Raw genomic sequence first — 22751 nt, 5'->3', positions numbered from 1 at the left:
CGATACAATGGCCATGTTGATTAAAACAATTAATAAATTAATAAAAAGGTGTTGGTGTTACAGGAAAGATAATCTCATAATGCTACTTGCCAGGCAGCCAATTGCAATCCCAAAATCGGGGGTGATTTTACAGACACTACATTTGAATAGCAATGTTTGGAGACACAGTTGGCTGCCGTCACACTGATAATAATCGACTGATTCTCTCTAGTCATAAATAAGGGAAAACCCAGTGTGTAAGATTCAAGGCTCCAGTGGCTGCCTAACAAAAAAGCATGTTGAGTTCTCTTTATCAAACATGTATTGTTTATGTGCCTTTACCCCATTCCCCTCAATTGTTGGTTAGGAGGATACTATTTTTGAAAATATTTGTTAGAAATCATACTTTCAGGATCTCAACTCCAGCATTTTTTTCTTCTTCTATGGTGCCACTGTAGGTTTTCTGTGTAAACTGTGGTTTGGAAACTCCAGGACCGAAAATGTTCACCTGTGCAGAAGAAGAACGCGACACTATGCCACCTAGAGGGCAGAAGAGGAACAATATTGTTATCGACCTCAACAATTATTATTACTTGAAGAGTGGGAAGAAATGGTAGGAGGCATACTGGAAAGGTTTATCTTTGCTTGCACAAGGTGTTTTGCCATCATGGTATAGGTTAATCATATTTTTAATTTGCATTCAATAAGTAAAGTAAAATAGCAGTGTCTTAATGGTAACTTATAGCAACTTTAGATGTACCATCTCTGGCTGTGACGAATAAAGAGAACTCCAAAATAATATCCAACATGGGTGGAATCATTTTCTTCAGAGTTATCTCGCCACTTTTTTCGTTGATAGAGAAGTAGCCATCTTTGTTTCCAAAGTCAAGGGAGTATGTGATCTCTCCATTTTCACCTTCATCTGGGTCTTCTGCTTTGACCTTTTGAAGAGTATCATAACTGATTAGGAAAAACATGCTGTCATTATTAAAGTTTAGTACTTGCTCAAATGCCAGCCGGAATTTGAGAAAATCAAATCATCCGAGGGTAATATCTATGATTTCATGTTTAAAACATGTAATCTGTAGCTTAGTTAATCAGTTACTCAAGGATCTTTGTTGTTCAAAATATAAATATAATGGGACCACCAACAGCATTAATAGGATATTGAACTCTTACCCAGACCAATAGCATTCCTTCTTTTTGTTCTCCATCCACCCTCACAACGTATAGGCCTTGAGTGAAGTTAGGACTGTTGTCGTTCTGATCCACAAGAATTACCTCCACACTCATCCTTGCAAATCTGTTTGGGGGGTCAGACTCAATGGCTGTCACCTTTAAAAATTTAGAAAAGGGACATCTTATACAGGCAGTAATCCTGTGTGCTGAAACAAACACCAGTTCAGACCACCATCAGTCTGAACTGGTGCGTGTCGTGTAAAAGCATGTCAGAATGAGATGGTAGTTCATATTTCAGATAGATAGCTATCTATCTGAAATGTGAATTGTATAATTGAAATGGCCTGGCATGGAGCTTTCTCACACGCATGATGTATCGTATTCCCCGTAATAACAAGGGTGATTCCTAAAGATTCAAATGGAATTGTTGCTGCTGTAGGAAGGGATGTAAGGGAACCTGGAAGAGGAAGCTTGTATGTGATTCCCGGTCCAGAGCAGCAGAGTCCTTCACCCTCACAGAGCCATCAGCGCTCACGGAGAAGGGAGCTGAATCCGGAATAATGCTCAGGTTTCCCACAAAGCCACCCTGTAGATAACAGATAGCAGATGCAATGTTTTGAACGTAAAATCCATCAGTGCCCACCTTTGGCTTCAGGTAAAATCGGTTTTAAAAGGCATGGGGTGTTCAGTTTTTTGCAGGAATGATCCGCAACTACCTGGTCTGCGTCGGCGACCGATGCCATGGCAACAACCACACCTACAGGAGAGTTCTCCAGGATGGACACAGAGACGCTCTGCTGGCTGAACACCGGCGTGTTGTCGTTCACGTCTTCGATGGTCACTATCACCAAGGAATCAGCGACCTTGGAAGGGTCATCAGCCTGGGCAGCCTGGGAGAAGAGGGATGAAGAAACTAGGCCATAAGTCTGAGTACAGTACAGTACAGTACAGGACTAGGATGCGCTTGAAATAAGACCAGGTTATGAAAGTTAGACATATTGGCTACGATGGAGATGGCAATATCTGATGAAATGAGACACCTCGCTGCATATGTTCTGCTTCCTAATCAAGAGTGAGGTACATTGTATCGAAGTTCCCAGTATAGTACCAGGCTTGTTCCCTCTAACCCTGTCTCCACTATTATCCACCAACCTCACCATTCCCACCAACACCACCCAAACCACCATCTCCACCAACAACACCCCCACCACTACCAACCCCACCACCCCCACCACCAAAGTATGTTTTGCAGCATCATGAGCAAGGTCTGTCTCGTACCTTGATGCTGACGGTGATCAAGGCGCCATCCAGCTCCTCTCGGTCGATGGCTGAGATCATCACCACCACCCCACTGCTGCTGTCCATGGTGAAGCGCTCCGCATACTTGGGTGGAGACACTGAGAAGGTTTTGGTCAGATGTTACAGTTTAGAATGATGAATTCAAATGCCATATGATTAAGGCCTCCAAAAGGTTTAAGTTGTACACATTTTATAGGGTAGGTGTAGGTAAGATGAACTATGTGTATGTAGTTCACCTTCAGTGATGCTGTAAACAATCGCCTCATTGATCCCTGTGTCTCCATCCTGAGCCCATATTGCCTCAGGCGTTATGCGGTGAAACGGACCACTCTATAATAAAAGATTCACAGTTAACTGAATAAAACACCATGTGTCAGATCGCACAGCTTTGACAAGTCCAGCCTTTCTTTTCTCACTTTTAGTTTTCGTTTTTCCGCAATCCAAAAGGGATTACACTCACACTTGCTCCCTTCAATTCAATTGGACATCATTATAACAAAACATCTCTTTACAAAGTATTTACAAAAGGTGTTCACGGACAGACCTCATTCTCAGGAATGGAAGCACGGTATAAATTGTGCTTGAAGTAGGGGTTGAGGTTATCGATGTCTTCCATTTTGATGACCACCATAGCTTCATCAAACAGACCCCCCACGTCCTATACACACAACACACACAGGCACACACACAAACACACGCACACACACATGCACACACACACACACACACACACGCATGCATGCACAAACACACACACAAAGAAAATGTGTATGTAGGATAAAACATGACTTTGATGAGTTGTACTGTACAGACCCCTTTAACATATCCATGACGACTTTACCTCGGCCTTCACACTGAATGAGTAAAGTTGTTGCGAGTTGTAATTCAGGCGCCTTGTCACAATAAGAGCCCCTGATTCAAGCATCTGAAAGTCTAGAGATGGGGGCTGATGAGAGAAAGTAAACAGATAGAAAACTGTCAAACCAAATCATAACACAACTGTACAGAAGGAATAACTAGCCTTGCCCATATCTCTTAAAATAAAGCATTTTCAAAATGTCTGTTGTACATCAGATAACTAGATAAATTTAATGTTTGGAGATATCTTTTGATATTTTCTCCCATTTCTGATGCAAAAGGTCACATTGACCTTATGCTTGGCATCAATATGAATTTAAGGCCATGTCCCTAGCCATTGTAACTGTTACTAATTACCATGAATTCAACGCAGAAACAAAAATAAGAATGACTTACCAGCATAGAAAATGACAACCTTTTATTGTCGAGGGAGATGTCCAGATCTATGGCTTGAACCCTCAGAACTTCCGTGTCAACAGGCAGTATCTGAGCGGAGAGAGCCTGGATCACTTCTAGAGCCAATACAGGTCAAGCTCACGCATTTACATTTACATTGTGTTATATATAGTAGAGATACCCTATCCAGTTGAATAAATTGATCGATAACACGAAAGTCTACACTTGTATTTAGTGGGTCATATTCACATTCTCAGTTATTGAGATGACATGAACAGGGCCAGGCATCGGAGTTTGTTCCCTGCCCATGCTTAACAAAAATATTTATAGTTTCAAACTTCAAACGTGGATGTAGATATAATTTCTTTATCATTTCATATAATTTCTTAGCCCTTCATATCTCCTGTTTCTACTCCATCCCAGTGCGTTACCTCAGATATGGTTATCTCGTACAGCTCTTTGGTGAAGGCAGGTGTGTTGTCATTCAAGTCATTGATCTTCAGTGTCCGCTTGTTCTCAAACTAAAGGCGCAAATTGCATTTCTTTAAAAGATCTTTCTTATTTTCCATAAGGTAAATACTTGAACATCTTTCTGATATTTTTCATATCTCTGACGTACCTTATCTAAATCATTACAAACCAGGGAGTAACGCAATTGTCCTCCAGTCTGTAAAACAGGAACGTTGTTAAAGGTTTGTAAGGAATGTCTCAACAGATAATAAGATGATAATATTCCCGTCAAACATTCCCTCTACATACTTCCTCTTGTCTGTTTCTCCGATTTTTTACCCACACATTTGTCTATATCTTATCTAGACAAATGATGTCTATGTTGTACAAATCTATATCTATATTTAACAACCCATATTCCTATATTCTATCTAGACCACTCTTCATCTATATTCCCCCATCCATGTTTCTATATTCTATCTAGACCACTCCATCTATATTCATCCATACATTTAGTGTCAATAGCCCCATCATTTATGAATGATGCTCACTAAGTAGAATATCAATAAATTATGCATTGTTGGACAAATCCATAGCAGCGGCTCTTTGACTTTTTGAAGACCTATAGACGGAGACCATAACGGTGTATCTTCACCGTCTATTGATTCATTTATTTATCAAACTCACTTCCACTAAAACGTCTGCGTCCAACTTCTTCCTGGTGATCACATTGGCGGTGGTCCCTCCTGGCAGGAAGACCAGCTCCAGGAAGTCGAGGTGCTCAGGGAACACGTTAGCCACTAGCAACACATGGCTGCCCGCTGTGATCCCGGTGACTAGCTCCACGCTGCCTGTACATTCACAACATTCATTAAAATGCATCTACCCTGCATCTACCACTGGTTCACTTAAAGGCACCCAGTGCAACTTTCGAGGCTTAAAAATAAACATTCAATTTCTAGTCTTTTTTACACGTAGTAAGTTTCAATAACTCAATACCATTACATACCGACATTTAAGCAGCAAAGATGAAACGTCGTTGTGTGGTGAGAACTGATACAAAATCGATAACAACAACAATGCCGCCATTTTCTTTATTTTTTGTAACCTACAATAAATAAAGCAGGCTTCCAGTCAATGGAAAAATGGCTTCTCCCCACCGGCGATTGTTGTTGTTTACTATCAGTTCTCACCACACAACGACGTCTCATCTTTGCTCCTTGAATGTCGATATGTAATGGTATGGAGTTATTGAAACTTACTACGTGTAAAAAAGACTAGAAATTGAATGTTTATTTTTCATTGAATGTTTACATAAAGTTGCACTGGGTGCCTTTAATAACACTTTCATTACTATCGTGGATGCACATTGTTATAACTGTGTCACTTTGTTCCACTATTTGCGTATGTGATGCATCAGAATATTACTGACAAACTGTATATTAGACAACAATGGTTGATAAAATAATATGAGTCCCCAAATCCAATCTGACATCCAAATCTAATAACACATCTTCCTCTACAGCTGGATTTATTTTCGGGTCAGACACTCTTTGCCATCTGTTAACAGGCTAACAGCCTTATGGTCCCTAATCAGCTCATCATCCCAGCATGGTAGGCCTACCTTCGTAGCCCTCATCCACGTTCCCCAAATCCACATCTGAGGGCGTCGCACAATTTATGGTTGAAGTACCTTTGAGAGAAAAATAAAATCACACAACTACATACACAGACATATTCATATAAGAACAGAAAGGTGGTTGAATTTATAAGCTGAGGTGGTTTCAGGGTTCACTCGGACGTATGGATCAAATGTTGTGGGCTTGGGGGACCTATCATCAGCAGAATAAGATAAAGAGGAAATGGACCATATTATCTGTTTAATCACAGCTTCTTGTGTACGAGTCGGCTCGCTTCAGCTGGTGGGAACTTGGATCCAGTCAAATAATCCATAGGATGAGGAGGGAGTTGAGTTGAGCTCTCGATCAATCTGTTCAACTCTTTCAACAAGTGTTGATGGAACTGTTACTGGAAGTGGACCTGAAACGACTGCTGGAATAAGATGTGGAATGACTGAGGAAACGTTGCCTTTGTCGTATATCCTATTTGAGGAATATTAATTCAGCGCGGACAACTGTGTCTTGACATCACAGGCACTTTATTAAACTAACATGAAGACGCACGAACCCAGCATCATGTGACCACACACACACAATCCTATTGGTCTACTGTAACGTAACCCGCGTAATACATTAACCCTTAATGTACTGCATTCAGATACACCACATCTCCCTTTTTTACGAACATGTGAAACACATTTTTTTCAAAGTCCATCAAAACCTGTGGAAGAAAACAGGGTTAAACAAATCCTGGTAAACTGATACTCTTTCTAAACATAACATTTTCCAACTTATTTTCTGAAGTAAATATCTCCCCTGTAAAACTGGTACATTGGAAAAACATTTTCTGCTCAGCATGAACATATGACAAAATCTTTTTTTTCACATTGAACTTTTTTTTTCCTTTTCTCAGCCACTTATAAGTTCAGTCTAGTGGGCTGTATGATTGCTCTCCCAGACCTGGTTCTGGGAGTGGAAACCCCAGGAGAGGGAACAGGAGACCCCAAAGCAGGTGGAGTGTCACCCTGCTCTAGGACCGGCAGTGGCTCCTGTTGCTGCTGTCCAGCCTCGTCTCGTGACGGAGACTGGAGTGGTATAAGATGCAGGCGGTTGCGTCTTACCACCCCATGTGGCGCATCCACAAGGTAAGATCTCGGCGAGGTGTGACTCTGGATCACAGTCCCTGGTGTTTTTGTGTCAGTCACCCACACCTCCTGACCTGGAGACAGGCTGCTGAGTGGCTTTGCACGATGTCGCCTGTTGAAGTTTGCAGCATCTGACGTCCTCTTCTCCCTTTCTTTCTGGAACAGAGTGCTGCGGTCGGGCAGTGCAGGTTGCAGCTCAGAGGAATGTGTCGGCACTGTGGTGCGGAGACGTCGACCCATGAGCAACTGGGCCGGGCTGTATCCATTCTGAAGAGGTGTGGCTCTGTATGCAAGCAGAGCCATGTACGGATCAGTTGCCTTTTTCAGCAGACCCTTTATGGTCTGTACTGCTCGCTCAGCCTCGCCATTGCTTTGTGGGAATTTTGGGCTACTGGTAAGGTGTTTGAACCCATATGCAGAGGCGAAGGAAGCGAATGCCTGGCCGGAGAATTGAGGGCCGTTGTCAGACATGAGCACCTCCGGGATGCCGTGTCTGGCCAACATCGATTTCAGATGGTTAATCACATCATTGCATTTTGTGTGTGTCAGCAGGGCAAGTTCGACGTACCTGGAGAGGTAATCAACGACGAGCAGGTACGTTTTTCCCCCCAGTTCAAAGAGATCGGCCCCCAGCTTTTGCCATGGGTGCTCGGGGCAGTCTGACGGCATGAGTGGCTCACTGTGATTGCGGCGCTCTTGCAGACACGTTCTGCATTTGAGCACCATCTCTGTGATTTGATGTCCCAGCCCAGGCCACCACACAGTCTGACGGGCACGTGCTTTGCACTTCACGACCCCTTGATGGCCCTCGTGCAGTCTGTCCAGCACATCGTTCCGCATTGCTGCTGGAATGACCAGACGTGTGTCTTTCAGCAACAGTCCATCTTGTACTGTGAGTGTAGCCTGCTCGGGCCAGAAGTGTTTCAGGAGTGGTTCCTGCTGTGCGTGATCTGGCCATCCGTCTGCACACATTTTCATGACACGAGAGCATACACTGTCAGCTTCCAGCTGTGCTTTGAGTGTGTCCATGAACGTGGGACTGACAGGTAGGTTGTTGACAATGCAGTCCACGTAAATGTTCGTGCTCTCCATCAGTTCAGTGTCATTTGCGGTCATTTGTTTCTGTACAGGTGAACGTGACAATGTGTCAGCAGTCCAGAGTGACTTTCCAGGAACGTGCACGATGTCATAGGAGTAGCGCATGAGCCGCATTCGAAAGCGCTGTATCCTTGGTGGCAACAGGTCGAGTGCTTGTGCGCCTAGTAAGGAGAGGAGCGGCTTATGGTCAGTCTCTAGGCAGAAGTGCTTTCCTAACAAAAAGTCCCGGAAGCGCTCGCATGCCCAGGTTAGACCCAGGGCCTCCTTTTCTACTTGCGCGTAGCGTTGCTCAGTGGGTGAGAGTGAGCGGGATGCGTAAGCTACCGGCCTCCATTCGCTGTCCCATTTCTGGAGGAGCACGCCCCCCAGTCCATAAGATGAAGCGTCTGCCGATACTTTGGTGTCCCTGCTCGTGTCATACATGGCCAGGACCGGTGGAGAGATTAGTGCTTCCTTCAGCACCCTGAAAGCCGCCACCTGGTCGACACCCCACAGCCAGCAGTTCTTCTTTGAGAGAAGGTCACGGAGAGCTTTGTCTTTCTCTGATAGCTGGGGTATGAATTTTCCCACCTGGTTTACCATCCCCAGGAAACTCCTCAACTCGCTCACGTTTGTAGGCTCTTTCATGTCCCTGATGGCCTCTGTCTTTTCTGGATCGGGGCTGATGCCTGACGTGGTGATGACATGCCCGAGGAACACCACCTCACTCCTGGAGAGCTCGCACTTGTCTGCATTCAAAGTCACCCCTGCTTGTTCAAGCTTTTTCAACAAGGCATGGAGACAAGCGTCGTGCTGTTCTTGGTCTTTTCCCCACACCAGCAGGTCATCGATGTGGCAGACCACCCCGTCGAGTCCATCTATCACCTCCGCCATGACACGCTGGAAGTGCTCGGGCGCAGAGTTGATCCCAAACGGAAGACGCTGGAAGTGATACCGTCCGAAGGGTGTTATAAATGTTGTGTATTTGGCTGACTCCTCAGCTAAAGGAATCTGCCAGAATCCCATGTTTGCGTCTAGTTTACTGAAGATTCTGGCTCCAGCTAGCATTCCTAGACTCTGGTCGACTGATGGCAGGACATACTTCTCTCGACACACATACTGGTTCAAGCCCGTGAAGTCCACACACAGGCGTAGTTGCTGGCTGTTCTTCTTTGGGACGACGACGATGCCGGCGCACCACTCCGTTGGCTCCTCGACGCGCCTGATGACCCCCATCTCTTTCATCCGCTGGAGCTCCTCCTTCACCTTTCCTATCAGAGGCAGGGGAATTCTCCGTGGAGTCTTTAAAGAGAATGGCACGGCCTCTGGCTTGAGCTGGATGTGGTATGGACGCCTGATGTCGCCTAGGCCCTTGCAGAGTTTTGGGTAGGTTGCCTTTAAAGAGTCCATGGTGACGCTGTCGACTCGAATGAGTAGACCCAGGGCAGTAATGGCCGGTAGCCCGAGCAAAGGTGTGCTCAGGTTTTTGACCACATAGACCTTCTCCTCCGTCTGCTTGGCTTTGTAAATCAGCTGCATTTTTGCATAGCCAGCTACCTCCAGCTGAATCTTTCCTGGACCCAGCAAGGGTTTCTCTGGCTTGTGGAGGACAGGCATTTGTGCCCCCGGGAACAAGTCTTTCAGGTCACTGTCCGAAATGGCGGTTACATCTGCTCCGGTGTCAAGTTTGAATTTCATCACTTTCCCTTTTATCTGCACATCAGCCGCCCACATGTTGTTTTCACATGACACAGAGCCCAAGAAGAAACTTTTCCCCTCTTCTTCCTCAATGCACGCTACCACAGACTTGCTTCTGCAGACACGCTGGTAATGGCCTTTTTTTCCGCAGCCCCGACAGGTTGCATCGTTGGCGGGACACTTGGCGGGACACTCGTGAGAAGGCCCCCCACACTTATAGCACTGGGCGCTGTGCTGCATGCCTTTGTCTCTGCCTTGCGTGTGTTGGCGGGAATGTGCGCCGCTGCTTTTCCAGTTGGTATATTGCTGTCCCTTTTTTATCAGTCTGTCTATGGAGCTCCCCTCCATCTGCATCACACTGCTAGCGTCACCCCTAAGTGTGCTCTGTTGCTTTTTGACTTCTTCAGACTGTCTTGCCATATCAATGGCTTTTTGCAAAGTCAGTTTTTCCTCCATCTGCAAGCGTTCAGAAAGTCTGGTGTTTGCAAGCCCCACTACGATCCGATCTCGTATGAGTTCATCATGCAAGTCCCCATATTGACAGTGTTCTGCTAAAGCATGCAGGGCAGTGACGAATGCCTCGACAGTCTCATTTGGTTCTTGTTTTCGCATATTGAAGCATGCACGTTCAAACACAATATTCTTTTTCACAACAAAGAAATCCCGGAATCCGTCTTTTACTTTGTCATACATTTTCATGTCTGCATCACTCAGTTTTAATCCTCTCAATACATCGTCGGCTTCATCCCCCATACAATATATCAGAGTGTTAACCTGAGTTTCCTCGGAGTTCGTAGTCAAGTTGCTCGCTTGCCGAAACCTCTCGAACCTCCGGATCCATTTTGTCCAATCGAGCGGTTTGTTGAAATCGAAGGGCTCCGGTGGCTGGATGTTGAATGTAGCAGTTGGTGCACTAGCCGCCATGCTCGCTTGTTGCACGTTAACGTTTCCCTCACGTTGTTCGCTCTTAACATCCACCAATGTCTCTCCCTCCGTCTCTGTCGCCGTGGACCGTTGTGTCCTGTGCTTTTTCTTTCGGGTCATAGACACAGCACTTCTGACACCATGTCGTATACCCTATTTGAGGAATATTAATTCAGCGCGGACAACTGTGTCTTGACATCACAGGCACTTTATTAAACTAACATGAAGACGCACGAACCCAGCATCATGTGACCACACACACACAATCCTATTGGTCTACTGTAACGTAACCCGCGTAATACATTAACCCTTAATGTACTGCATTCAGATACACCACAGCCTTCAGCCTCTTAAAGCGAAGGATGCAATGAGAAAGAACCCTAAGATCTAGGGCCCTATCTTGCATCCGGCGCAAGTGACTTATTCACTGGCGCATGTGTCGTTGCTAGTTTACAACTGGCGCAGAGCGTTCTTTTCCCACCACCGCCACTCGCCGGTAAATTAGGGATTGATCATGCGCCCCAAGGGGCGGTTCGGCGGAAGGAGGAGGCGTGTTCTGGCGTAAACGGTATTTTGCCGTTTCTGAATACCATTGCGCTACTGACCAGGAAATACCTGGTTTAAAGTCAGTGGCGCGTTGTTCAGATGCCATTTTAAGGGCGCATGCATACATGCGCATGCGATGCATACGGATTGCTTGTGCACCTCGCGCATACACTTTGCTTCTCCCATCTACCTAGCCGCACATTCTTGGTAAATTATTTGGGAAAGAACAGCTGATGCAGCGGTAATAAGTTGTACTTTTAAATCAATGCATCTGCAAACACCGTACAGCAAACACATATTTTCTTGACACATACATCGTGTAGGCCTACATGCCCATAACTTTTAGGATTGATGAGTATTTGATCGTGAAAAACATTGTTTTACCGCGAGTGAGTGTTAAAAAGAATGAATGAATGCGGGCGCGCGTGTGTGCTGTTTAAACACACGCAAACTAAACACGTAACGCATAATACAATCAATGGCAATGTCTATTACCGCGGGGACACATGCATATTAGGATAGCATACAATACTGATAAGAAACAATGTTTATAATGTATTGCGCATATCATTAAATAGAACCAAAGTTACCGCATATCATATGTTATATCATATACGTTTTCTTTGCCGAAATTTATTTGAGGACTCAGTATTTCTGAAGTTGTGGAAGAAAACCCCTTATTCCATGTGTGAATTAGGCCATATTATTTGGCAATAAACTGAGCCATTTGCAGTTTGAAATTCATGTGCATCTGTCTCATCGGAGACTGCAGATGCGCTGTCAAAATATCAACTCGTCCGATTCAAATGCGCTCATGGCTCTTAAAGGGGATGGGAGCTGGCACTCTCATTGGTTTGTTGGACGTTACGCCCAAACCACACCTACGGGTAACTAGGCTGCTTCAGACCAACCCTTTTGACACTTGCGCCGCGACGCAAGTGTCATTTATCCGCCTGTAAAATAGCGATAGCGCCGTAGAACCGCCCACAAAGCTACTTGCGCTTTGCGCTTCCCACTTGCGTTTCAGACCGTTAAAATAGGGCCCCTAGTGTTACTTGTGTGCTTTTGTTTCTGGTTCTGGCTTGAGTCCTGCTTTCGGGCCTGGTCGGACTTCGCCTTGCATTGCTTCATAGTTTTATTGTAGGTGGTGCTATGGAGGAAGTCAATGTATCTGACTATGGGCTAGGCACAACGATGTATAAAGGTGTATCTAATAAGGATTTGTAATGGCCAAAAGTATTCATTTGTTCAGTTCAACATTCATCCCCCCAAAAAGGCATATTTCAAGATAATATTCCAGCTGTTTATTGCTGATGAGCTAATGTAACCCAGGTTATTCTCTGTAGTTCCAAAGGAACTCAGAAGTACAGGAATTACAGGAATTCAGAAGTAGCCTACTCTAGTAGGCTGAAAGATACGAGACACACACGCAACAGCGATAGTTTATTGATGAAGAAAATTATATGGATAAGATACCTAAATGATAAAGATAAGATACCTAATAGAAAAAACTGTATTAGAGACACTTGTTAGAGAGAGAAAACTGCAAGTGGTTCGAGAGAAGTCTTCCGGGGAGAGCTCCGTACAAGTGCTTTCCGAGTTAATAGACGGATTATCCTGGCTGCTTTTCTTTTGAGAGACGACTGTTTCAACTGGACTGATTGAATTGCTTCCACCACCATCGCTTTTCCTGGATGCCATAATCTCTCATCGGACATCTGTTGCATGGACATTGTGCTCAAAATCCAGGTGGTGGTAGGAACGAAGCTAAGGAACCAAATTGAGGATTCTTTTATTTTGATACTTTTTTATTCTGAGTAGCCTACTCAGTTTTTCTTTTGGTTCTTGGCCCCAAGACTAGTCCCATGCGGGATACATTTTTGGTTTATTTAAATTACTTCAAATAAATAAATACGTAACTTTATTCTGTCCCTTCGTGGTCACGTGTTTGTTGTGTGGGTTGGAGGTCTCATTAATCTAACGGTGTATTAAGCTACAATCAATCTCCTTACTAATCAAAATTGTACCTAGAATCTTAAGTAACCTGATATAGACTTTAAGCATAGATACCCCACCTCTAGGGGTCACCAGAAGGTTACACTAACATTGTTTAAATGTCCTCAGTATGTTTCGATGGGACCAAACATATATTCAACTAGGTGCAAATACCAACTTACAAAATATTGAATCTATTATTGCCATCTGTGCGATTAAATGAAAGGTAAAATACGAGATGTCACACTCACCTGGAATGCCCTGGACGACCGTCACACCAACAGAGAGCATGAGGACACATAGCCACAGCTGCTCCATGTTTCACTGCCGGTAGAGCTCTGTGTCTGCCTTCTCTCCTACCAGGACCTGCTGATGATACACGTCAGGTAACCCTTGCACCTGCTGGCTGCACACCCAGCCCCTTTTATGACATGTTGTTCATTTTTATAGCGCATTACTAAGAGGATATTGATTTATCTGATCTCTGACGTTCATTCCAGTGGAAACCATGGGGAGAATGACCTTTTAGAGTATGGCGGCAGAACCACCGTCCTCATTGGCTCCTGGTCCCGGTCCGGTCTCGAGGCTCTGTAAAGAGCGGCTGATGCTCATGAGCTCATAGCTGATCACATGACTGCTGGTTAACACTGATAAGAGACATTTCACTTATGAGCTCACAACTGTCCGAAATTTCTCATTTCCAGTTGAGGAACAAGGAACATTGATTCATTTTTTCCAATAATAACAATAATAATAATAATTTTCAAAAAAGGAAATAAAATATACAAGGTTTAAAAGAGTAGAAACAAAATCAGTCTGTCATTCCCCTTCCCTGCTCCTCTGCTCAGCTCTTCATCCTCCGCATCAATTCCACTGCCGGAGCGCTGCCCCACACGGGGGTCTCCGGACCAAGCCTTACGCCTCGTTTCCACATACGTATGTTTTTTGTATCCGTGCTTCCGGACATGAATTTATTTACGGTCAGCCAAAGATTGGGGAACGTATGATAATGGCCGTTTTTAGGAGACCGGTACTTTGGAACATGAGGATCGAAATATACAGAGATAAAAACAAAACCAACCAGGCTTGGAAAGAGATCGGCGAGGAGTTTGGCCTGCCAGGTACTTACATGTTTTGTGAAAAACATAAAAACTTTCATACGGTATCTCCGTAAAACTACGGCGAAAGTAAATGAATGGACTAGGAATGAATGGACTCCGTAAAATTTCTGTCTGGTATGTCCGTAATATACGTTCAAAAAATTTAACTTTCGCCGTCGTTTTACGGAGATACCGTATGAAAGTTTTTATGTTTTTCACAAAACATGTAAGTACCTGGCAGGCCAAACTCCTCGCCGATCTCTTTCCAAGCCTGGTTTGTTTTGTTTTTATCTCTGTATATGTCGATCCTCATGTTCCAAAGTACCGGTCTCCTAAAAACGGCCATTATCATACGCTCCCCCATCTTTTGTCCGTAAATAAATTCATGTCCGTACGTAAAACACTAGCGACTCCTTCCGTAAATTTACGGAAGCACGGATACGAAAAACATACGTATGTGGAAACGAGGCGTTAGTGAACACGTCTGTCCATTTGGCCAGTCAGTCTGTTAGAGGCCTGCTGTAGCCTAACACTTCTCCGTGTCTCCTGGATGACCTGCCCGCCTTTCCTCCACGCTGCCAGCCAGCACTCATCGGGCTCTCCTCTGCCCTGCACCACCTGGAGTCCCTCGCATCGCCCCGTATACCAGCCGGCCGCAACCTCGCCTTGTTTCATGGTTTGTCCATGGGGACAATGTGCGGGCTGTTAGGGTCGGCGGGAACGGCTGATCCCTTAGGTGGGGGTTGTGTGGTGATCACCGCCGTGGTCGCCGTGTCTGGGGGCCGCAAAGGATCCTCGGAGGGTCGGGGGAAGCGCAAACGCCGCCAAGGGACGTTCCTCTCTGGTGGCATGATGATGATGGCTCTTTCTTTCTTGATACAAATGTGAATAAAGAAGTGGTGTTGGTCAATTCTAAACAACGTTTTACACCTAGCCTATTAAAGGGAAAGCTCAGAGTTACAATCAAAGTAATTTAACATCGACCGTTGCTTCTTGTCGTGCATGTTGCAGTACATGTGCAACAGTGACCCCTGGGGTTAGACTTTACGGGGGTTACATAATACGGAGTACTTTAATTAATTGGTTTGGGTCATAAAAAAACACGTTTCTGAGTCAACACTGAAAAACCAAACCAGTTTCAAATCGCTTTGTAATTGCATTGTTTTATTGTATTGCATGCCCACTCAAAGCCTCCTGCCCTGGGCATGGCGCTCCAAACGAGCCCATGTGACCTGTCAGAAGCAGCATGCACGTGACCTCCTCTAGATCACATGACCACAATAGTCAAATATGTCCGACATTGATACAGCCAAGTCTCTGACTGGGCTGCTCAACGGAATAGCTCAAAAAGCATATCACAACCATGGTGAGGTCACCGAGGACCTCCTAAGGACGGAGCTTTACCCCGACCTGTCCCCGGAGGACTTCCACGCCCTGCACGACAAGATGAGAGGCCTGCTGAAGGTACACGTGTCTGGATCTCCCTGCGAGTCGAAGGATTCCTAGTGTTGCACTGGAGGATTGGTCGCCGATATGCTGCAGTTTGCAATAAGCGTCAATACTTTGAGATTAAGAGTTGTATACAGATCCACGTTTCTATTCTGACCCTATAGCCTCTGTCATCAGTTGTTCCTGGTGTTTAGAGACGCGTTCCAGTGTTTCAGTTCAACTCGTGACCATCAGCCGAATGCGTGGCTTTGTTGTCGTGGCTACGGCAGCTGTTGGAAATCGGGAAAAGACTCGTAGCTGTCTTTGCGAATGCCTCTTTGATTTGTTCTCAATAAAATGTCAAAAACATAGCCATCTCATTCATATTTGGAGTCTTTTGGAGGAAACTTGTCACGTAGAACAATTTTAAGCCAAAATAAATGGAAAATGTGTGTTTTTTTTAATAACAAATACGGGATTCGAACTCATACCATTTGGGGGGGGGGGGGGGGGGGCAATATTTGAAAGTTCAGATTCCATTCCATTGTGCCGTTGAGCCACAGCATATTGATCAGCTGCAGTACTTTTCCCGAGTCTTTTCCCGATTTCCAACAGCTGCCGTAGCCACGACAACAAGTGACGCATTCGGCTGATGGTCACCAGTTAACACGGTCACGAGTTGAACTGAAACACATGTCCATGTCAGGACTCAAGAGTAGTTTGAGAAAGTAGACGTTGACGACGAGTACCTATTTACTGAATGCAGTACAGACATGGTCATTTTGTGTCACTTCAATCAAACGCTGTCACATCGCTCGTTGTGAGTCGCATCAGCTCCGCCACTAGAGGGCACTGCCGGCCCACTGATTATGTGACTCGGTGTCTTGGAACGTGTTCTTTTTTTTACCATCATCAATGCTTTGATGATACTTTATCATGAATTCACTCTTTGTCAACTCAATGCCAAAATGACAAACCCTTTAAGTTGAGTAAGCATACATATTTTATGAAAGGGGTCGTTCATATAAATGCAATATACTAATTTATCACAGCAGCTCACAATAATCAATTAGGCATTTCTGTGTGGAGGCTAAATAACTTCTGTGTCCTCCTTCTTGTCCACCTCCCAGTCCATCGCCATGGCGGACATGGACCCCGGCCAGCTGGAGGCCTTCCTCACGGCCCAGATGAAGAGGCAGGGCGGCGGAGGGATGAGCGAGGGTCAGGCCAGCGCCATCTCCCGCTTCTGGAGGAGCCAGCGGGCCAGGGTGCGGGAGAGCCTGCTAGCCCAGAGCCGCTGGGAGCCCGGCCTGCGGGGCCTGGCCTGGAGGGTGGACCTGCAGACATCCAGCGGCCGGGGGCCGGAGGCCGCCCCGGGGAGGCCTGTGGCCCTGCTGGAGCTGGAGCTGGGACGCCCCTCCCAGGTCAAACCCCCTGTGGTTCACTGTCACCTGTCGTTAGGGAACATTATGCACAGTTACTTCATATTTCCACCATATTTTACCAATCTTCAATTTTACAATGAAGAGATGAAGAAGTATCCATACTACTGCGTATGACCCAACCCCAACCCGCAGTCTACTGGTGTAACTGGTGTCCGTTTAAGTGTACTTCCCTGATTTGAAGCAGCAGGGTAGGCTGTAGATTTGACCCCCATTTCTAGGGTAGTGTTATGCCTGTTTGAGCTCCCACTATAAGGTACTGGTTCCGAATGTCCCCACCGTACCTGTTGGCATCCTAGAGCCAGAGCTCATGACCTCTGGCTGTTCTCAACTCATCACTTTGGATGAGAGCATTTCCTGAATAGTAGGGCTGGGCGTGTGCTTGGAGCAGCTGTAGTCCTACAACTCAAGCACCAATTGGTTGGATTGGTCCAACATGTACAGGTTCTTGTACACGTACTAAACAACAAAGACACTTAGGCCTATCTAATAATAACAGAGAATTTAACTTCAATACCTTACTAAAATGAATGGCAATTTGATAAAATCGTGTTTGTTTTGTTCCCTTATATGTACACACATGTATCACATCAAACAAATGCGTACACATGTTTTATGTCTGGTGGCAGCAGTTAATCAGGTCTTATTCAATAGAGCGATTCGGTTTATTTCAAATTACCTTGTGTAAACATGTGTCTGGCCAGGGGCTTTTGAAACGCCCTCCTGAGGTCAGGACTTTAACCTATCCATGTCGGCGTCACTCCTTCATGTTGGCCCTGTCTCTCTGTGTCTTTAGAAATTACATGTTATACCTTTTAACTAACGTCCCGTAGATGATGGTTAAAAGTTAGACGATCAGGCAGGGCCCGGTCTACCCTGGTGTAATCAGGGGCCGGTCTACCCTGATATGGGCAGCGGTCTACCCTGATGTAGGCAGGGCCAAGAGGGGGCCAGTGTAGTGCAGAGAATGCAACAAAGAATGACCATGTGTAATCGTAGAGTGAAATTGTATTAGCCTTATGCGTTTTGGGATCATAGCACGCTAGCATGCTTGCATGTGGGCATTAGTATGTTATCATGGTAATAGGGTGGTAGTGTGAGTGTTTGAACCATGGCAGCCTAGCACCCACGGGCCAGGATGTTGGCATGGTGATGGAAAGCGACTGACCATGTGTGCTAGTTCAGTAGTGTGATAGCACTTTAGCATAGCAATGTTTCCACTAGTGGTGATGGCCCAGGGTGCTGCGGTGGGGAGGCTGCTGGAGGCCAGTAGATGTGGAGCTCCCCAGGCCAAGCCTGCTCAGGGTTCCCTGTGTCCCTGACGGGGCCCACGGGTTTCTGGCTTTGGTGGAGATCTCATTATCAAGGGTTGTGTGTTTGTATCCATTTGTTCATATTTACAAAGGATAAACAGACTAGACTACTAATGTTTTTTTTAACGAAAGAGTGAATCCCAGTCATTATGAGGTTGGTCATGAGGGGAAGGAGCCTTGAGGACGATAGGACAGTTAGAGATCCACAGGGCTCTGTATACTTTGGGTCATCAGTGAAACAATATATAATCCATATCAGTAGTATAGATATCAGTTGTCTGCAACAACACCCTGACCAAAGCACGTGTGCACACACACACACACACACACACTGAACTCTGCACTGGTTGCATTAGATAAGGATTGTATAAATCACATCACCATTTATACAATGCAATATAAGTTGTCCTGATGACTGCTAACTGCCATACCCTTTGTTGTTTGGTACAGTGATCAGGGGATGGGATCTTGAGTTCACATGTACAAAGTAGAGCCCGACCGATATATATGCAGGCCGATATTATCGGCCGATATTAGGCATTTTTCAAACTATTCGGTATCGGCATTTATAATGGCCGATAAATGAATATAAAAAAAAATAAAAGTTTGTCCACCAGAGGACAAACGCCCAAACCCGCTGATTCAGCCAGAGTTAGGCAGTGAATGACGGAGATCGACGGAGATCATCGGTGTTGTTCATGTGTGCAAGTGTGTTCTTGGTAAGTTGGCAACTGTCACGAGACATACATTGCTTGAATAACAATTAAAAGAACATCCCCATCAATTCTCTAAAGTCGATAAGCATGACTTAATTCATGACTACCATGTCCAGTTTTGCTGTTGTTACGTGTTAGCTGAGAGTGAAAAGGATTTAAAGGATAACTACAAATAACCAATGTTAGGGAAATCTGTTTGTTTTGTTGCGCGTTTCTGGATTTTTTTATATATATATATATCGGCCGATATATCGGCATATCGGATTTTTAAATCACAAAATATTCGTATCGGTATCGGCCTTAAAAATCCTATATCGGTCGGGCTCTAGTACAAAGTGTACCCGTTTGCGTTGAAGATCAGGGTCACCCACCGTGAGGCAGCGCTGCAGACCAGCTTTGTTCCAGCACAGGGCTGGGGGGACAGGCAGCCAGCGGTCAGCCTGTCCCGGACCATGTTTGAGTGTAGTAGATGGAGTCGCTCAATAGACACACTTTAGCAACTGGAACCAGCTTCAAAATGAGGATTATCATGAATCCTTGATTTATAAACATGACAATGAGGACTCCTTTAAGACCCCAATGCTTCTGTCTGAGACATTTTATCATTCAATGTATTTAGTGTTCGACCACTGTGCATCTAAAGGAGAATGCTGCTGGCCAGATGACAATTAATGATCTGAGCCATCATAACTTCTTGTTGTGAGACATAGTCCCATGGTCTGATCTAGAGGACATCAGAACCCCTTATTGGGGTCACCTGGTCTGATGAAGCACTGATGTGGGACTCCGGTCTCTCCGGTGTCCGGGAGCCATTGTTGTCCAGAAATGCATTGCAACATTGGTCTGGTCCTTTAACGAAGCACCCCTCTCATTTGTCTAATTGGTCTGGTGCTTAAACGAAGCACCCCTCTTATTCATCTACTTGCTCTGGTCATTTATGGAAGCACTGCTCTCATTTATCTACTTGGTTTGGTGCTTTATCAAAGCACCACTCTCATTTATCTACTTGGTCTGACTCCTTTTATGAAGAACCCTTCTCATTTATCTACTTGGTCTGGTCCTTTAATGAAGCACCCCTCTCATTTATCTACTTGGTCTGGTCCTTTAACAAAGCAACCCTCTCATTATCTACCTGGTCTTGTCCTCTAATGAAGCACCCCTCTCATGCCTTTATCTGGTTTATTCATCTAAGGAAGCACCCCTCTCATGTCGTTATCTACTTGGTTTATTCCTCAAATGAAGCACCCCTCTCATGTCTTTATCTACTTGGTATTGTCCTCTAATGACGCACCCCTCTCATGTCTTTATCCACTTGGTCTTGTCCTCTGATGAAGCACCCCTCTCATGACTTCATCTACTTGGTCTTCCTTGTCTTAAATCTTTCCATCTCTCCCTCCCCTTCCTCCTCCTTGGAATTATTCTGAAGTTATTGTCCCCATTTCAAAATAGCTCCTGCACTCTTTCTTCTTCTTCTCTTTTTTAGTGGGTCTAATAATATTAATGGAGAGAGTTCTGGCCCACTTCTGTTACTGCAGACCCAGACCCATGCCTCTGGCTCCGAGCCACTGGGCCGCTCTCTAGGGGAACTCTGAGGGGAAAGGACGCCAATTTGCAGACATCAACTCTGAAAGAGATCTAATGTGGATGTTTATGATATAATGTCGATGTTTATAATATTTGTATGGTTACCTTCTCGATCTTGGTGGTACCCTGAGGCATCAAGAGGTTTGTGTTTGAATACCAAAAGGGAGTTGCAATAGTAGCAATGTCATTAGTAATACATACGTTGTGGTTGACAAGGTACTATTGGTGTTTGGTCCCTGCATAACACATCACGCTAGTGCACCAGTAGTGTTGGCCCCATAATGAGGGCGGGCCCCCATGGGGACCCCTGAGGGCCCATTGTTCAGCATGCTGTGTTAACAGATGGTTTTCTAAAAGCAGGCTGTGGCTGGTTCCATTATGTATGGCTGGTGGTGGCTCCATACAGTCCCTGTCAAGGGAGGAGGTTCCTGCAAAGATTGATTTGTATTCAATTATTGAAATTATTTAACCATAGGTCATAGTGTACAAGCAAGATGGGGATTATGATTAAAAATGTAAACATGTTATCTCTAGAAACGTTTGGCTGATCTGGGCGCTGTTGTTTGTACACAAATTAAAACATACTTATGAATATTATATTCAATGTGTGCCAAGTCCTTTCCACTCAATGTCACTCAATTGTACACATTGCATCATTCATGAATGGTTGAATGGGCTTGGTTGAATGGGCTTGCTGTACAGTTGATTGGCTGACAGGCCCGTAACTACGCTATCTACACAGGCTTTCATGGCGAGGACATGTGATACTCTTCTTCTTCATACTCTGAATGATGACAGATCGGGTTCTTCCTCGCCGGGTAGGGTGTCAACTTATGTACATGTCAGCATCATCATGGCGTCGGGCCAGACAACGTGGGCTTCACTAACGAACATTAGCCATCAGCATCATGTTGACAGACTAGCAGGTGATGATTGCTTGTATTGATCATCCTACTGCAGACCAGGAATGCACCAGGTTCTGCATTTGAAATATGTTCCTTCAACAAAGTCGTCAGGAGCGGTCGTCACTGCTGTCCTGCATGCGGCAGTGGGTTACTCCATAGTATTACTGACCCAACCGCCTGACTGACGTTGCCCTCCCCCCCACACTCTCTTCCTCCCCCAGGACTCGCAGTACGTGCGTCTGGAGTGTGACGAGGCCACCGTCAACCAGGTGCTGAAGAAGATGGCCGACATCCAGAGGAGCATCGACACCGTCGTGCAACGTAGCTAGACCGACGGAGACCGGTACAGGACCGGACCGGTCTGTAGTCCTGCTGCCCTGTACAGGAGTCCTAGACTGATTGTGTCTGTAGTCCTGCTGACCTGGAGGAGGATTAGGTGGAGGATTCTATCTCCGGCACAGATCCTCTCGTTCTACAACTTGAGAGAAAGCTGATGATGGGACTTCTGAAAACATTTTGTGTTACTCCTCAAAGCTGTAGCCGATCGTTTCCTCTTGGGGCCTCAGTGAACGTCTTCATTGTCTACAAACCCACTTATTAAAGCTGAACTCCTCCTTAACTATTTAGGTTGTATTGGAAGATGCCTACCGTAAATACTTGATTAAACATGAGTTTTAATTGTAGCTTTGGACCTTCTCACATTTAATTCATTTGCAGTCTCTGCACAACAGCAAATAATTAGATCATGCATGTTTACTTTTGCCATTTTGGATATTTGTTGTGATGCAGTCATTAACGCTTTTTCCATCAGATTTTCAAGCGAATTAACTCTTAAAGCGAATTAATTTGTAGCGACATAAGAAGCGCCTAAACGGTTTTCCATCGACAGAATGATTATAGCGAATTAAAATTGTGTCACAATGGCCGTGTTGAAGCGCATTTTTTTTTCTATATCGCTTCAGCCGTTTTCCATTACTTTTATGTCGCTAGAACTTTCCCAAAACCACCTCTGCAGAGCGAATTAACTTAGTGCGACAAAATCGGCGTTAGAGCGATATAACCCTTTTTCCATCACATATGTCGCACTAACTTTTGATG

At 45.1% G+C, this 22751-nt stretch overlaps 2 protein-coding genes across 5 annotated transcripts in view; one reads left to right on the top strand and one right to left on the bottom strand.

Moving 5' to 3' along the window:
• The window catches only part of LOC132453278 (protocadherin Fat 4), a 33066-nt gene extending 19146 nt beyond the window's left edge, over positions 1 to 13920 (bottom strand). Inside the window, exons 1-16 of one of the 4 annotated variants that reach the window (XM_060046069.1) lie at positions 13688 to 13706; positions 13417 to 13531; positions 5786 to 5854; positions 4849 to 5012; positions 4331 to 4378; positions 4143 to 4232; positions 3712 to 3801; positions 3299 to 3403; positions 3002 to 3115; positions 2694 to 2787; positions 2437 to 2555; positions 1875 to 2048; positions 1616 to 1744; positions 1159 to 1314; positions 740 to 920; positions 386 to 519 (exon numbers count right to left, since the gene is read on the bottom strand). In XM_060046069.1, coding sequence (XP_059902052.1) covers positions 386 to 519; positions 740 to 920; positions 1159 to 1314; positions 1616 to 1744; positions 1875 to 2048; positions 2437 to 2555; positions 2694 to 2787; positions 3002 to 3115; positions 3299 to 3403; positions 3712 to 3801; positions 4143 to 4232; positions 4331 to 4378; positions 4849 to 5012; positions 5786 to 5854; positions 13417 to 13483 — 1734 coding nt within the window. In that variant the 5' untranslated portion in view covers positions 13484 to 13531; positions 13688 to 13706. The other 3 variants (XM_060046070.1, XM_060046068.1, XM_060046071.1) reach the window with 3 other exon arrangements.
• Positions 13921 to 15515: 1595 nt separating this feature from the next.
• commd1 (copper metabolism (Murr1) domain containing 1) lies at positions 15516 to 22336 on the top strand. Its single transcript, XM_060046184.1, has 3 exons — positions 15516 to 15729; positions 16824 to 17117; positions 21875 to 22336. Exons 1-3 carry the CDS (start codon positions 15556 to 15558, stop codon positions 21980 to 21982), a joined length of 576 nt encoding a protein of 191 aa, XP_059902167.1. The 5' UTR covers positions 15516 to 15555; the 3' UTR covers positions 21983 to 22336.
• Positions 22337 to 22751: the final 415 nt, after the last annotated feature.

This window comes from Gadus macrocephalus, chromosome 3 (assembly GCF_031168955.1).
Source record: "Gadus macrocephalus chromosome 3, ASM3116895v1".
In the NCBI taxonomy this organism is placed as follows: domain Eukaryota; kingdom Metazoa; phylum Chordata; class Actinopteri; order Gadiformes; family Gadidae; genus Gadus; species Gadus macrocephalus.
This window is presented reverse-complemented; position numbering and strand designations above follow the sequence as displayed.